Source organism: Erpetoichthys calabaricus, chromosome 13 (assembly GCF_900747795.2).
Source record: "Erpetoichthys calabaricus chromosome 13, fErpCal1.3, whole genome shotgun sequence".
Taxonomy (NCBI): domain Eukaryota; kingdom Metazoa; phylum Chordata; class Cladistia; order Polypteriformes; family Polypteridae; genus Erpetoichthys; species Erpetoichthys calabaricus.
Window position 1 is genome coordinate 57,159,779 of NC_041406.2, and position 14,945 is coordinate 57,174,723.

Here is a 14,945-nt window from a genome sequence, read left to right on the forward strand (position 1 = left end):
TATTGTGCTTAGAATTACAGTACATTCTGTGCTGCACTATTAAAAATTGTTAGGACGGGTCTTCAAAATTCTCAAAGAAATTAATGAAATTGATTCAGTGAAATTTTTTCAGATTCAGGGTGAATCACGTTACTTGAGGACATCAATGGACATTCAGGGAAAGTGCATTTTGGACTGGAACCATGAAGCACTTCTTTCCACAAATAGTTGAAGAAATCTAGAACAAACTACCGAGGCACGTAGTTGAAGCAGAAACCTTGACAATCTTTAAGAAGAATCTGGATGAACTATTGGGACAGTTTAGCTACTGGTTTCCTCTCGTTTGTCAAATTTCTTATGATCTCATGAAGGGTAGATCATGAATGAGAAGGAGTATATGCCAGTCTTGAATGAAGTTTGTGACCTTCTTCTGATAGGGAAGGATTCTGAGTATTTCTTAATGAACTGCTTTCCACTTTCAATTGCACTGCTTCTGCATGTAATTCTTTACTGTTGCCACTACACTAATCTCCCTACCAACAGAATATGCCATTTTTATCATCTCTATTAACAGTGAAAATGAATTTAAGTGAAAAAGGTTTCTCTGGATGGCTGAAAAATTTTCAAGGAAATATTCTTCAATTCAATATGACATTCAATTCAGAGAAAAACATATATTGCAATTTTTGCACTGTTATTTTAACTTTTGAAATTCTGTTTGTGAAAGGGCAAATTGAAATGTTACATTTAAATATGAAAAGATAGTTTGCAGAATGTCAGACATACCACCCCTCTGACCACTCCATCCATAGGTTACAGGGCAATGCTAGTTATTGTGGCATCATGATTGAGTGGTAGACAAAATATGAATGTATCACTCCTTAGCTTGAACATTGTGCCTGTAGCCTTCATTCCCTGCCAAATGAAGACATCAAGAGGTATGGCTTGTAGTTTGTTTGTGCTTTCTTGAACTTGTCATGTAAATTTGGCTCTCATTCTTTGCTTTTTTTTCAATTCCCTCTTTTTTCCTGCTTTCATTTTTGTTAAATGCTGCATTCTAATTAAAAGGAATATTACACATCTCTATTCCCAGTTCAGAACGTGCCTTTTACAATGGCTTTTGTGTTCTTATTTGTGAATTCACCTCTTCCACTGAACAGCTGGAAAGACAGAGATCCTGTCTCACTTATGACTCATGGAGTCCAGTTTTCAGTTTGTGAGAACCAACTTCTAAATGCAGTACTGAGCCAGAAAACTACTCTGAGTGAAGCATGGTTACAGAAGCCCAAAACAGATAAAATACCATCAATTAAGGGTCAGACAATGTGAGAGTTTGAGGGTGTAAAATAAACAAGAAGGTCAAGGACGGATAACAAATGCAAACTTTCAAAGTTGCATTCACAGTATACATTAAAGAAATTTAGAATAGACAGGGAGGTAATCAGACAAACAGAACAGAAAGGACAAAAGTAAATCAGAAGAAAACAACGTACAGAAAATGCTACAGGATCCTTAACAGGATGAAATTGTAACCTATAAAACATTGCATGTTGAGCCTTGGGTAAATGGAATGACTGATTATCATAACTTTTGATGTAATGGTGGCAATTGAGCAATAAGCTAGGGAGTACATGACAAGGATGGTAGAAGCTAAATCAATTCAGACTGACAAGCCAGAGTGACAATAAACACATTCAAAAGTTCATAGATAAGTGTCATCCAAAGGTGACTTTGATCATAGCAAACTGATAAATCATCGCAAATGCTCTTACAACATTTCCTTATGTGCAATTAATCCATTAATTATAAATAAACACAAAAGGTAGCAACATGCATTAAGGTATTCTCGTTGATATATTTAGTAGTTTCTACAAGTCATTCACTTGTGTTTCAAAATATTCTTGTATGTAATTTACTATTCCATATACTATTAACTGCACACAGTAACTTCATAATGCCAGATATATTTTATCTTAATGGAATTAAATGCAGCTGAAAACTTTAATGACATGATGTCAGACATGGTCCATTGTGAATGGTACAGAAATGGACATGATTGCTGAAGACAGGAGGTACTGTGCAAGGCAGAGGCAGGGGTTGACTGCTCTAGAGGGCGGAGCCAAATCCACTCCAGCAAGGACATGGAAGTAAAATAAGAGCAATGGGGGACAGACAGTATACTGACAAAACTCTCCATGGACAGTAGGTGGCAACAAGGTGTTCCAATAAAAGTATATGTTGACCCCTGTTCCTTAATATAGAGGAGAGGACAGACCATCTGGGGCAACAATGGCATCTGGTACATCAACTTAGAATTGAAGCTAATGGGTAAAAAGGTGCATTGGGCTGGCAAAATAAGCTCTGGATGGATGGCCCATGTTTTTCTAAGGGCATCCAAAGAAATGGTTCATGAGAGAGTTCAATCATGTAACTCTGGGCTAGGGTTTAAAAAACGAGTCTGGAATCTGTAGGTGAATTTGGGTCTAATACTTCGCAAGGTTAAGAAAGTAGGAGAAAGTGATTCTGGGAGTGTAATATCATGATAGGGAATTAGGCAAGTATGGCCAGTCATCCTAACAGATAGACAGAGACTTACCTGTATAGGCAGGCCCACAAAAATCTGAAATTGTTGCTTTCTGTTTCTGTTAGCACTTTAACTACTTGCTGTGTTCATTTCTCATTTGTATATTTTGTGTTTATCTAATAAATAACTTTTTGTAAGCTGTATTAGCTTCCCTAATCATCATTCAGGAGTGTTATGTCAGCTCTTGATATTGTTTACAACATCAGCGCAAAAAGCATTTTACAGCTATATTCCATCAAACAATTGTTAAATTTAGCATGGTATTAGATTTACTTATTTGGCTGACGCCTTTATCCAAGCCGACTTACAACATTTATGATACAATTGGTTACATTGCTTATGGTGTTCCAATTGGAGCACGGGCAGGTCAAGTGACTGGCTCATGGTCACACAGTGACGGTAGTGGGATTTGAACCCACATCCTGAGTGTTTGAAGTCCAAAGCCACACTGCCTGCCTGGTATTATTGTAGGGCAAAGAGGGAAGATGTAGTGCATCAAATTTGACAGAACAGGGTAGCCACAGTAGTTTAGGAAAGAACTATTTGCAGGGACAAATTGACCTTAATTGAAGATTTATAAAGTTTTTTGAATGGTACAACTACATATTCTTAACCCAACATATGTAAAGGATTTAGATGAACTACAGCCTGAAGACTGCAGTGTTTTGTGCTGCCTGACCATCTCACTGTACCTAAAATTTTAAGTGGAGAGATGCTTTGTCATAAACTCTGAAGAATGTAAAAATGTTTTCAAATAGCAATTAAAAAAGAATATTCTCAATTATGCCTTTTTGTAAAAGAAATGTTTTCATCCCAGGGAAGACTGATTATTTGTGCAGCCTTCAGACATTCAGATGATTCACACTGCTTCATTTCTTAATGATCTATCTTGGAGAAAGGTAGCTCTAGCTGTCAGTTTTGGGGGCATCCCTATAACTATCACACCATATTTTAAAATTAGAGGTCCATTTCTCTTTTTATTTGAATTTAAAACTAAATTAGGTTCCCTTTTCTCTCCTCCCAATCCATACTAACAAAATAATGTAAACATTCATTACACAGGGTAAGAATACTTCTTCAGTCTATTTTTTACATTTCTTTTTTTTTAGTAAGATTATTCTGAAGAGTTTGCTGCTTCAATTGTATCAAAATGGTTTTCAATAAAGCACAAATTAACAAAGAGTATACACAGGTGCAAATGACAATGAATGCCTAAGAGGAGCAGTAAACTCAGCGCCATTTCCCACTAGTGCACTCATTAGCAAGAAACCGCCTTAACTGAAAAATAAAAATAAAATATACAGAAAAAAAAACATTTTAACTAACAAGATTAGGTAAACCAAGGCATCTCTGCATATACAACATGCACAAATACAGCTAAATTCATTTAAAAAGCAGAGTAAGCCTCTTGATTAATCCAATAACTACAGAAAATGTTAAATGTGTAAATAGCAGGCATGTATAAAGTACAATCAATCTGTAATTAGAAAACTGGTTAGAATGAAAGTCTGCAGACACATTCTCAAAGGACCAAGACTGAAAAAGAATAGCAAAAAAAATACTAAGACAATAAATGAAATTAAATTGAGCATAAAGAAACAAAAATAGCAATTAAAATTTTATATATTTTATGTTTCTTTTCTTACCTTGCAATAGTTCTCTTTAGTTTTTATCTACAGTAATAATTTCAGAAAAAATAATGATGCATTATCCACATAAACGTGTACAAGTTTATAGGAACTCAGCTAAGAATAAGACTCATAATTCAAACAGCAAATATCATGATAAATGTTTCTCCAAGTTCACTGTTCAAAATTATTACAAGTTAGTGCTAGCATTACACCTAACAGCATAATGTGGAGAAAAAATATTCATGTTAACATAAAATAGTGTAAGACCATCAGCTATTAGTGCATCCATTAAAACAGTGAGTTACCTGATGAAATAAAAAGGAAATTTACTGCTTCAGTCCCCTTTTAGTTTAAAAAGTTATTACACAAACCATTTATCTGGAACATGCTAGACGCACGTTTTTCATGCACCCATTAATTCCTTTATATCCTGGGCATAATTAATCCAATTCAAACAGGCAGGGTTACTGGGGCCTACCCTGGCAGCATCAGATGCACAGCATTAACCAGCCTTGAATGTCATGCTAGTCCATTGATAGGATCTTAACATTGAAGTGTTTCATAAAATGACTAAATACTTATTAAACTAGTGATTCCAAACAAGTGCTTGTTATTTTATAAAAAAATCGGGAATGATCTCCCCTAGACTTTCTCATATATTCAGATATGGGGATCGATATTTGAGGTGTAAACCGCAAGGCAATGATTATATTTTCATATAATGTACATTAAAGAATCATCAACAACAAATCAAATCAAATTAATAATACAGTATATTGAACAATTATTATAAAAGAAAAGTTGAATAAATCGGACTCTGCAGCTGCATGAATAAAAGGTAAAATACCACATCCGGTTAGTGGAAGTAGCCAAAAAGTTGATAGAATTCTACGTTTTGTTCCTAATACTTGTATGCAAAATTTGGTTGACCTAAGTGAAAGCATACTCAAGTTATCATGTTTACACACACACACAGACAGACATAATTCCAAAAATGGTATTTTCGGACTCAGGGAGGTCTAAAACGTTGAGATTCAACAAAATCTCGACATCGAATCTTTGGACGATTACAATACTCTCCCTATACTTTGCATACGAGAACGTAAAAAACTAGATATTTTGTGGAATTGTGAAATTACAAATATAAATGCTGAATCATTGAAATATTCCACACATTAACTTGCGGCTCTTCTTTTATGGCACATTTGTTCAAGTGTCAAACAGGCACATACTCTCAACATTGAAAGGACCTGTCTGTTATTTATAAAACCACTAGTTATTAAATATAAATGATGAATGTATTTTTAAAGTGGTGCATGCAAGACATTTAATTGTCATCATATATGAGAGTGCACACATAAAACAAAGTATTTTTGTGCTTGTAACTGACCTTTTCACTTAAAAACAAAAGCAAAGTATTCAAAAAAGCAAAATGTATTTGTTGGACTCATAATAACTTATCTTAGATACCTTTCCTTTTGTCAAATGGGGTAGCCTTTAAAGGAATGTTCCAATCAAAAATTGTGTTACATACCCCATATAGTTTGTAGTGATAGAAAAGAAAAAAAAAATAATTTCATGTTTTCATGCAAAATGGAGATAACGAAAATGGTGAACAACACTGCACAACAGCCAACAATATGAAAAACATCCATGAAAAAATCCCACAATACTTGTGTTGTATAATCCACATTTGGTGATTCAAATTGTAAGCTCACAATTCCCCAAACACACATATTTTTACTAATTCTATTTTTAAATAAAGTGCATCTGTAAAACTATGTTGTGAATGGATCATGCTCGGACATGGCTGAGCTTTTGAATTTTACACGCTTCTCGTTGTTACATTTATATTCATATCCACAACTGGAGCATCTCAGGATTACTTAACAGCAGGCTGTAAACCTGAATGGGTGAACTGACCTTCTGCTTGTTGAAGCATCCTTGATATGTACAAGTACAAGAAATATTCTTTTCCCAATAACGTTTTCAATACATTGTCTTCAACTTTAAACCTTTGTCTCCCAGTGCACATTGCAATGTTGATATCAGTTAAGTGCAATGTTAACCAATTAATAAGCTGTGACTGGGCTGAAGTCATGACCAACGAATGGTTGGGCAGGGGAGTGGGTCTTCAATACGAATGCTTTCGGGTGTGTTCTATTTTCATTTACAACAGCTTAAACAAAGTGGTTTATTTAACAATATTTTAATTGAACTGTGTGTGATGGGATATTCTGAGCACACAACTGATTGACTTGACACATGGATTATGTGACACGAGTAATGTCAGAAAGTTGCATAGACATTTTTTGATGTTCTTTACTGTTGTTCAGTTTTGGTAACCATAGACACCTATTTCATCAGAAAATGTGTTACCTCCGCTATGCATAAAAACATAAGATTATATATTTCTCTCAGCCTTCACTACAAACAACATGGGTAAGTAGCATATAAAAAGATATCCTTTTGTGTGTAATACTTTTTTCAACGTTTTATTAAGCTGAAAGCTTATTAATCAAGAAAAGAATGTGTAAGTTGTTATAGGGGTTTGTTTTTTTTCTTCTTTATTTTCATCTAATACTAAGGGAGAAACACTTTAGCCAGGGACAACCATTATATGGTTTTACTGCTTATGTCAGATTTCATCTTTCTTTTATATTCCTCAGAAAAGAACTACTGCAGCATTAAATTTTAATGCAGAATCTCTCATTCATAGAAGTTTTGTCTATTTTTATATATGTCAACCATATGATTTTTCTGCACAGAAAAAAACTCAAGTTTGTGGCTATGCTGTGTATATTCACTCCAGAGACCTGTCATCCTCAGGCATACCTTGATATGCTCTCGAAGCTGAGCTTGGTGCTGTCGTGTCAGGTTTTCATGTTGTTTTTGAAATTCGGTAATCAAGAGCTGTTTTTGAATTTGCTGCTGTTTTTGTATTAGTTGCAGTTCTTGTTGTAACTGTTTCTCCCACACAGTTGTGTCCACTGCTGGCATCATCATCCTGAAGTCAGTGCGAAGGTCCAGCGGTGTAACAGACTCCAGGCCACTTGGTGCTTCTGGCTTAATTTCCACTGCTTAAAAATGAAAATAAATCAAAATATGAAACAGATGTACATTGAAAAAAAATCACTCATGTTATTTTTCTTTAACATTATGATGTTGTGGCTCCAAATCACAAAATAATTTTGATTACCTAATAAACAATATTAACTCATGTTGTCTCCATGAGAAGCAAATTTGGCAGTATGTTTATGATTACCAATAAAATTGAAAATAAAAAAGCAGAACAGTTCACAGCATTGAATACGTTGCTACTACAGTAAAATTTACTGTATTGTAACAGCTACAAAATAAGCATTTCAATCATCAATAAGTAACAGGAATGTCCATATACTGCTCAAACACTCTCTGACGTTCTGAATGGCAAAACCAAGATATATCACACTAATTGTCTGTCGCTATAAAGATGTGAATATGCAACAGGTGCAGAGAGGTGTGTCCGTCACTGTGTATATTTGCAAGGGATATGCTATTTAGTTATAAAAAGTGCCCATGTAATGAATGCACTTTGAGCATGTATTAAAAGAACAGTTTTAAGGCATGAGTGGAAGAATGGAAAAATTCCCAGAAGCCATTAAGTGGCAGTGTTGGGCTCCCATGTATAAGTAGATTCTTGATAACCGCTGGGTAGAACAGGTGTTGTTGGGAGATACCAAGAGAAAAACCTTTGGCCCTTTAACTCTGCATGGAGGTTCAGGGCCACCAAAGGCAACTTTGGTGAGGCAGCCTCAAGGATATCCTGAGGTCATTCCTGTCCATGAAGTAGTTTTAGGGACTGTCATGGAAGCAGCTCCAAGATAGGGTACAAAGCTACTCTGGCATCACTTGTCCTTTTAGCTCAAAGCTAGGTGGTTTGAGATGAAGCAAAGATTAAACAGGAAAGAGGGCAGTACAGCAAAAATTACAGAAGGACAGTAGAAGAGTTTGAGGAGCATGTGGAGAATTGGAGTTTGGATGTTATAAAAGGGGCGGCCGGTGGTGCAGTGGTAGTGCTGCTGCCTCGCAGTAAGGAGGCCTGGGTTCGCTTCCCAGGTCCTCCCTGCATGGAGTTTGCATGTTCTTCCTGTGTCTGAGTGGGTTTCCTCCGGGTGCTCCGGTTTCCTCCCACAGTCCAAAGACATGCAGGTTAAGTGCATTGGAGATCCGAAATTGTCTCTAATGCGTGCTTGGTGTTTGTGTGTGTGTGCACGCCCTGCGGTTGGCTGGCGCCCTGCCCATGGTTTGTTTCCTGCCTTGCACCCTGTGTTGGCTGGGATTGGCTCCAGCAGACCCCCGTGACCCTGTAGTTGGGATATAGTGGGTTGGATAATGGATGGATGTTATGTGGACAAGCCATCCTAATTTATTGATAGGGTCCTAGATCTGCATAGCCTTGGCCAGTGTGGCAGCTAGGTTTTACTTACTTTTTATCTGTTACTTTCTTTTCTCTTCCATCCTACCCTCTCTTGTATTTTGCTGCATAACAAATCATTATATTTGATACTGCATATTATTTTGGCACCCATTATTCTGGTTCAGGGAGGCACACAACTGTATTTCCCCCCAGCACAGTATGTAAACAGTATACAGCAACAGTATCTCACAACTAAGAATGAACAAAAACACAAACCTCTTCAAACCATTTGTTCACCACTTAAGGTAATCATGATTGAAAACCACCACCCTTAAAGCAAGTAAATGCCTTAGATTTCTGAAATGATTCATTTTATATACTAGAAGCAGGCATCCCCCTGTGTCTCTGTAACCTGGAAAAATATTCATTTGAGCTCCAAATAGTGAATACCCCAACTTTCAACTCTTAGACAGTTTTGGCAAGGATGGCTCAGCAGACGTGTTTCCAGTGCTATCCTTTGTTATGACACACAGCAGTTAAAGGATTATTTTGAGGAAAATAACCAGAAGATAGCTATGCAAGCAAGTATTGTAGTCAGGTGTAAACAGGTCAAAGCCAGAAAAAGGCACATGAGAAGTCAACCAAAACAACAGGGTAAGACAAGAATCAGAAGTCAAAGTCAAAAATGACACCTGATACGAGAACCTACTTGGATTTGAAACCAATTTATTCCAGAAGTCACAAACCACCATATTTATAGTGTCACACTCCGTGACATAATTGAAGTGAAATTCACAGTCATGTGACACATTAAGCCATGTTGCATAAACAAACAAAAAGAAAAGAGGATTAAAATAATTTTTCTCGTTTTCTAACCTGCTTAGTCCTCAACAGGCTTGCGCAGGGGGTGCTGTAGCTTACAGTATGTCAGCTAAAACAGGGTGTAAGGCAGGAACAAACCCTGGGTAGGGTGCCAGTCCACCGCAGGGTGAACACACACCAGGGCCAATTTAGCATTGCCAATCCACCTAACCTGCATGCCCTTGAACTGTGGGAGGAAACCAAAGCCACCGAAGAAAACCCACGCAGACACAGAGATAACTCCATGCAGGGAGGACCCGGGACACAAACCCTGGTCTCCTTACTGCGAGGCAGCAAAGCTACCACTGTGCCACTCAGAATTAAATAATACTTTTCAAATTTGTTCTGAAACAATCAAACTATCTTATAAACTGATTCTACCAGGTACAAAAAGAACTATAAAATAACACAAAATACATAGAGGAAGCAACTTAACGATTATATTACTAAAATTACTTTCTGGGTCACAAAATGCCCTAAAATCCAGTGGAACATATTAAAATGAGTTCTCCTTGCATTAGTCCTGGGTTCCCCTGCATCTCTGAGCCTTGGGTTATAGTCAAATGGACACAGCTCCTAACTACAGTTGAGATACCTGCACTTGTGTGCTTCAGAATTTCTCATATAATGTGTACCCACTCAGTGGATGAGCTAATAAAACTGAATTACCTTTAAATTCCAGTTTATGTGTTTACTCTGGTGTCCCAAGTGAATTCTCTTCTAATACTTACAACACATCAATTGGTTTAGTACCTTTGAAAAGGTCTTTGTTAACTGCAAGAAATCCTCTTCATAACGGTGTGAACTTATTTCATCGTATTTTATGAGTACATATATTATTATTAAAATATATTTAGGCCGTCAAATAGCTTACAGTTGTCAAGCAATAATACAAAAGGCTGTGTGGGCTGAGAGAAAGGATGCATCATCCACAGCAAAGAAGAGGTTCATTACCCCAATGACAGAACTACTGTAAAAATGCAGGGATGTGATTTGGGAGTTTACAAGGGGCTCATTTTGGTAGTATCCATCCTGTAGCAGAGACATTTGGTGCCTGGCTTTGAGAAAAATAAAGTTCAGAATTTGAATCCTAGGGAGATCTAATCACACCCCTGCCATTAACATAATGTAATTACACTACAGTTAGGCATGTAATGAATGGTAAAGCAAAGAAATACTCACTAATTGTACACTGTAGCCTAAAAAGTGGCATCCTGATTGGGCCTAATTAGTGCAAAAACTAAACAGAGCAAACTTTGACCCTGTCATTAGGCTGGCACCTCATTTGAACATTTATGTGCATCTGAAATTAAACATGGCTGTCTTGGTGCAGAAAAAGCGCTTTGTCTGTGAATCACCAACTTTATCAAGTACATTCATATTTTCTGCTTATTTACTCTTTTTTAATTGTTCTACTTTAGACATAGACAGTTTTATCTATTACCCAATGCTAAGACACTGTCAAATATTAAATGCAGTGGAAATTAATTTAGGTTTAGAATTAAACATAATTGTTATAAATGTTAATCCATATCCAACGATGCTTCATGTAGGAAAATATTTGATCAAATCATTTGAAAATTGCTTTTGTGAAATACATAGAGAGTAACAGTACACACGGTCAAAATGATTTTTGTTTCTATTAATTAAAATGAAGTTCTGTATTCCACTACATTCTTATTTATCTGGCCACTGGACATGGTAATGCTTTGTATGTTGGTCAGACGTGGCACTAAACATTTCTCTGTACACATGACAGGTTTACCACTAGAACAACAAAAACACAATTTTTGCAACACTTTCTATACTTTAGTCAAAATGAAGTGGCAATGCCAACAACTTATTCTGTGGTTAATTTAAAATGTCAATCTTGCTACTGCAGTGTTGCAAAACAATCCGTTTCTTAATGCATGCTTACCTGACTCATAAAATGGGGTTGTGTGGTGATGTGCATTTTAAGCAACAGGCTTGTCTTGAATTTCTTGTGGTAAAGTAGAAATCAGTAACCAACATTAATAGGATGTTAAAAAATTATATGGAAACAATACCGTTAATAGAAGCATTCTTAGTTGTTGAGCGTCATAAATAATGGGATTTGAGAAAGGCTAAGTGAAGCTCATCTAAATGATTTGCACTCCACCAGTCTTTTAAAAAAGTTTGTTGTTTCTCACTGGTGCATGGCTGTTGAACTTGACGGAAATCTATATGTTAAAATGCTAAGAGGTGTGATTTCAATGCTGAGTTTGCTTATTTACACTCAATAAGAGTTCAATATAATGTTATCTGAAAACCTTATTATGTGAAATCATGCAAAAAAGTAACTGAATTTAAATTGCAGTAATATTACTAAGAAAATTAATAAAGAAAAAAAACCTGGAAACAAATGTTTTGACATCTGTGCTCTACCTACCATTGGCTGTGAAAATTACAATATGTATTGTAAATAGTTTGACCACAAAGCAATCTTAACACGAAGACAAATTTAGCAGGGGGAGCTAAATTTTCATAGGGGGCTAATACATAATTACAATACAAATACAGACCACATTATTTGCAAATTGCAGCAAATGTTTCTGAGAGTGCAAAAGATTACAGCAAACAAAGCTCCATCCTGCACAACCCAATGCTGCAAGATCACACTGTAGGAAGCCAAATGCAGGTTGTATCAGCACTTTTTGCTTTCCACTTGCTTTTCAGTAATTGTTGCAAGCTGATCTGTAATTTTATTACATCTATTAAATGTTCCTAACTGCCATAACCAGCACCAAATACTTTCCTGTGTTGCTGTTTGAGTTGACTTCTCTGGATGTATTTTTGAAGCTGTTGGGTGAAACTCAACCACAGCTATTCTGATAATGAAAAGATTGTTGCTGTGTCATTCATACCAGTTATATAGATAAATGTGGAGTGCATAAAAATATCTAATTATCCTATCAGTATGTTCAAAGAACTCACATTATTGCAAATGTTTCTGGGCAAGCCTCAGGTTTTAGTTTCTGAAAAAAAGCTGCTAATATAATACTATATATTGTATAAAAAATGCACTCAATCAAACCTGAACAGTTTTAATCACCTTACTTGTAACATGTATGACATGAAATTGTGCTTCAATAAAGTAAACCATACTATGGAAATGTATAGGAAGGCTCCTTCAGAGTCACTTGCATTACAACATCCATACAGGAATCAAATGTAGGTTGGGAAAATGGCCTACATCAGGTTAACATGGACATTCCCCTCCAAGTAAAATAAAATATGTAAACAAAGGTCACAAAGCTTTAAAAGTGGAAAAAGCCATATGGAAATTTTATACTGACCTCAAGATGTTGAAGGGAACATGTAAGAATTCAGCAAGTTAGACAAGCAAGAGAAAACATTCAATCAATTAAACTCATTTGATAAGCAAACTACTATGTTTCTCAATATCTCATCCAGACATTTCCAAGGTGTCCTCTTCAATAACAAGAGTTGGTAGTTTGCTCCAGATTCCTAAAAACCTTCATGTAAAGAAATAATGCTAACACTTTAGACCAGGTACTGCCTGTAATGCGTCTGTTACTTAGATACTTTTATATATAATAGATATTAACAAAGGCTTGTTTTGGTCTTAATAACACAAAGTATCTGTATAGTGGTTATTTGTCCTTGTGCAGTATGGCAATACAAGTTATACTTAAACTAAAGTGTTATGAAAGTGCTTTCCAAGATCCAGTTTCTGCTTGTGTACTCAAGAATGTGATTCACCGTCTAAGTGAAGACTTCAGCTGGATCAACTGTATTAATGCATTTAATTATTTTGAAGACCTAAGTTGGGACCATGTATATACCTTATAATAGCAAGCTAACAAAATTAATTTAAATGGTAAATAATACAAATTAGACCAACTTAACACAAAATAAATGCTTAAAAATGTGTCATTTTTCTCTCATCTTGGAAGTTTATCCACCTTATGTCTTAGTCAGCATAATGTATGTTTTCTAGGGATTATATTGCAAATTATATTGCAACTGCTATATCATGGGAGTAGAAATGTTAAAGATTTTGAAGACACACTGAACTTGTAGTTTAGATTTAACAGCACGGTGGGTTAGGATAAGGGTTAGGGTTAGGGTTAGATGTTAGTACATTTATTCTTGGATACTGAGAGGCTATCTTAAAAACACTGCAGGAACTTTGGGTGCTTCACCACATCTAGCACACTGAGATGGACCTTGCCCGATACTGTCAGTATGTTTATTGGTGAAATAACTTCCTTTCTCTTACTGTGTGTTTGTTAAGTACATTATTAATCACACAATATATAAAACCAGTTACACATTATTGCTTCTGGATTGAGTCAAACTGGCACAGAAGAGAAGTGGATGGCTTTGTAATCAATAGCAATATAATAGTTTTTAAAAATCTGGACTGAAAACAACAAGTTGACAGCTTCAAATTTCACTCTTGCATCAAGGTGTGATGCTAAGCAAGTTACTAAAACTGGCCTGCATAAACAGTAAGAACATTTAGCATGTGTTATGTCAGCCATGTAATGAGTTTATCATGAAAGATTGTATATGGTATGTTCTAAGTTTTGGTTTCTACCGTCTCATTAAAATCATGCTCATTTCAAGAATGCTAATAAATATGTTCACTGTCCACATCTCAAGGAGGACTTAATTGTTGTCATAATAAATCAAGCAGTGGAATATAAATTTAAAAGGCATTCATATTAAAAGAAACTCGTCTCTGTTTTCTCTATGTATGTACAAGAGAGATGTCTATTTTTAGTAGTCCATGTGTTCACAAGACCTCTGTAGCAACAAACTTTATTTCTGTGCTCTTTCATTTTTGTGTGTGCGCGTGGTCACAAATTTTTATTATTTCTGAAGCCTCTTCATCTTTATTTTGGAGATGTGCAAGGTTATAAATGGCACTTCAGTGCTTGTTTATTTTTTGTCAGCTTATTCAACCCACTGCTGGGCCTAGATGATGCTTAGGGCTTATAGCTTTGCCCACACATTTGGTTTGGCCAGAAAATGTATGTGTCGGTGGGGATTAAAATAACTTAAACATCTTATTCACGTGAGCCACTTACCTGAGGACAATTCAATAGAATATGGTTTAAATTTGACATTGTACGAGTTACTATCAGTCATAAATGGATTTTGTGAAATAAAGTTTATACACCCTTTAAGAATATGTGCGGTAGGTAACACTGTTTCTGTCTGTTTAGACTTGGACCTTAATACTAAGAGTATCTATGAACACAACCTGCTTTCAGTAGAGAAAAAACTGACAATTTTTAATTGTAACAGTATAGGTAATATTGATTCATGTATTTTATCCATTTGCTGCATATTCTAAAGCTACTTAGATCATTACAGAGTCAGAGCTTATCTCAGCAGCATCATGGAATAGAAGGCAAAAATCTAACCCTTCACATTACACCAGTCCATTAATGGACACACTTTCACATACATCCACACTCACAGCCTATGTCGAGCTGAC

At 35.9% G+C, this 14,945-nt stretch overlaps 1 protein-coding gene across 8 annotated transcripts in view; it reads right to left on the reverse strand.

The window, feature by feature from the left end:
- Positions 1-14,945, reverse strand: part of LOC114664257 (histone deacetylase 9) — a 714,055-nt gene that overhangs the window by 263,577 nt on the left and 435,533 nt on the right. For 5 of the 8 annotated variants that reach the window (XM_051935473.1, XM_051935477.1, XM_051935475.1 and 2 more), the window contains one exon: positions 7,030-7,274. The exons of 1 other annotated variant lie outside the window; for it this stretch is intronic. In XM_051935473.1, the coding sequence (XP_051791433.1) occupies positions 7,030-7,274 (245 nt within the window). The remainder of the gene's footprint in view (positions 1-7,029; positions 7,275-14,945) is intronic. 2 more of the 8 variants (XM_051935474.1, XM_051935476.1) reach the window with 1 other exon arrangement.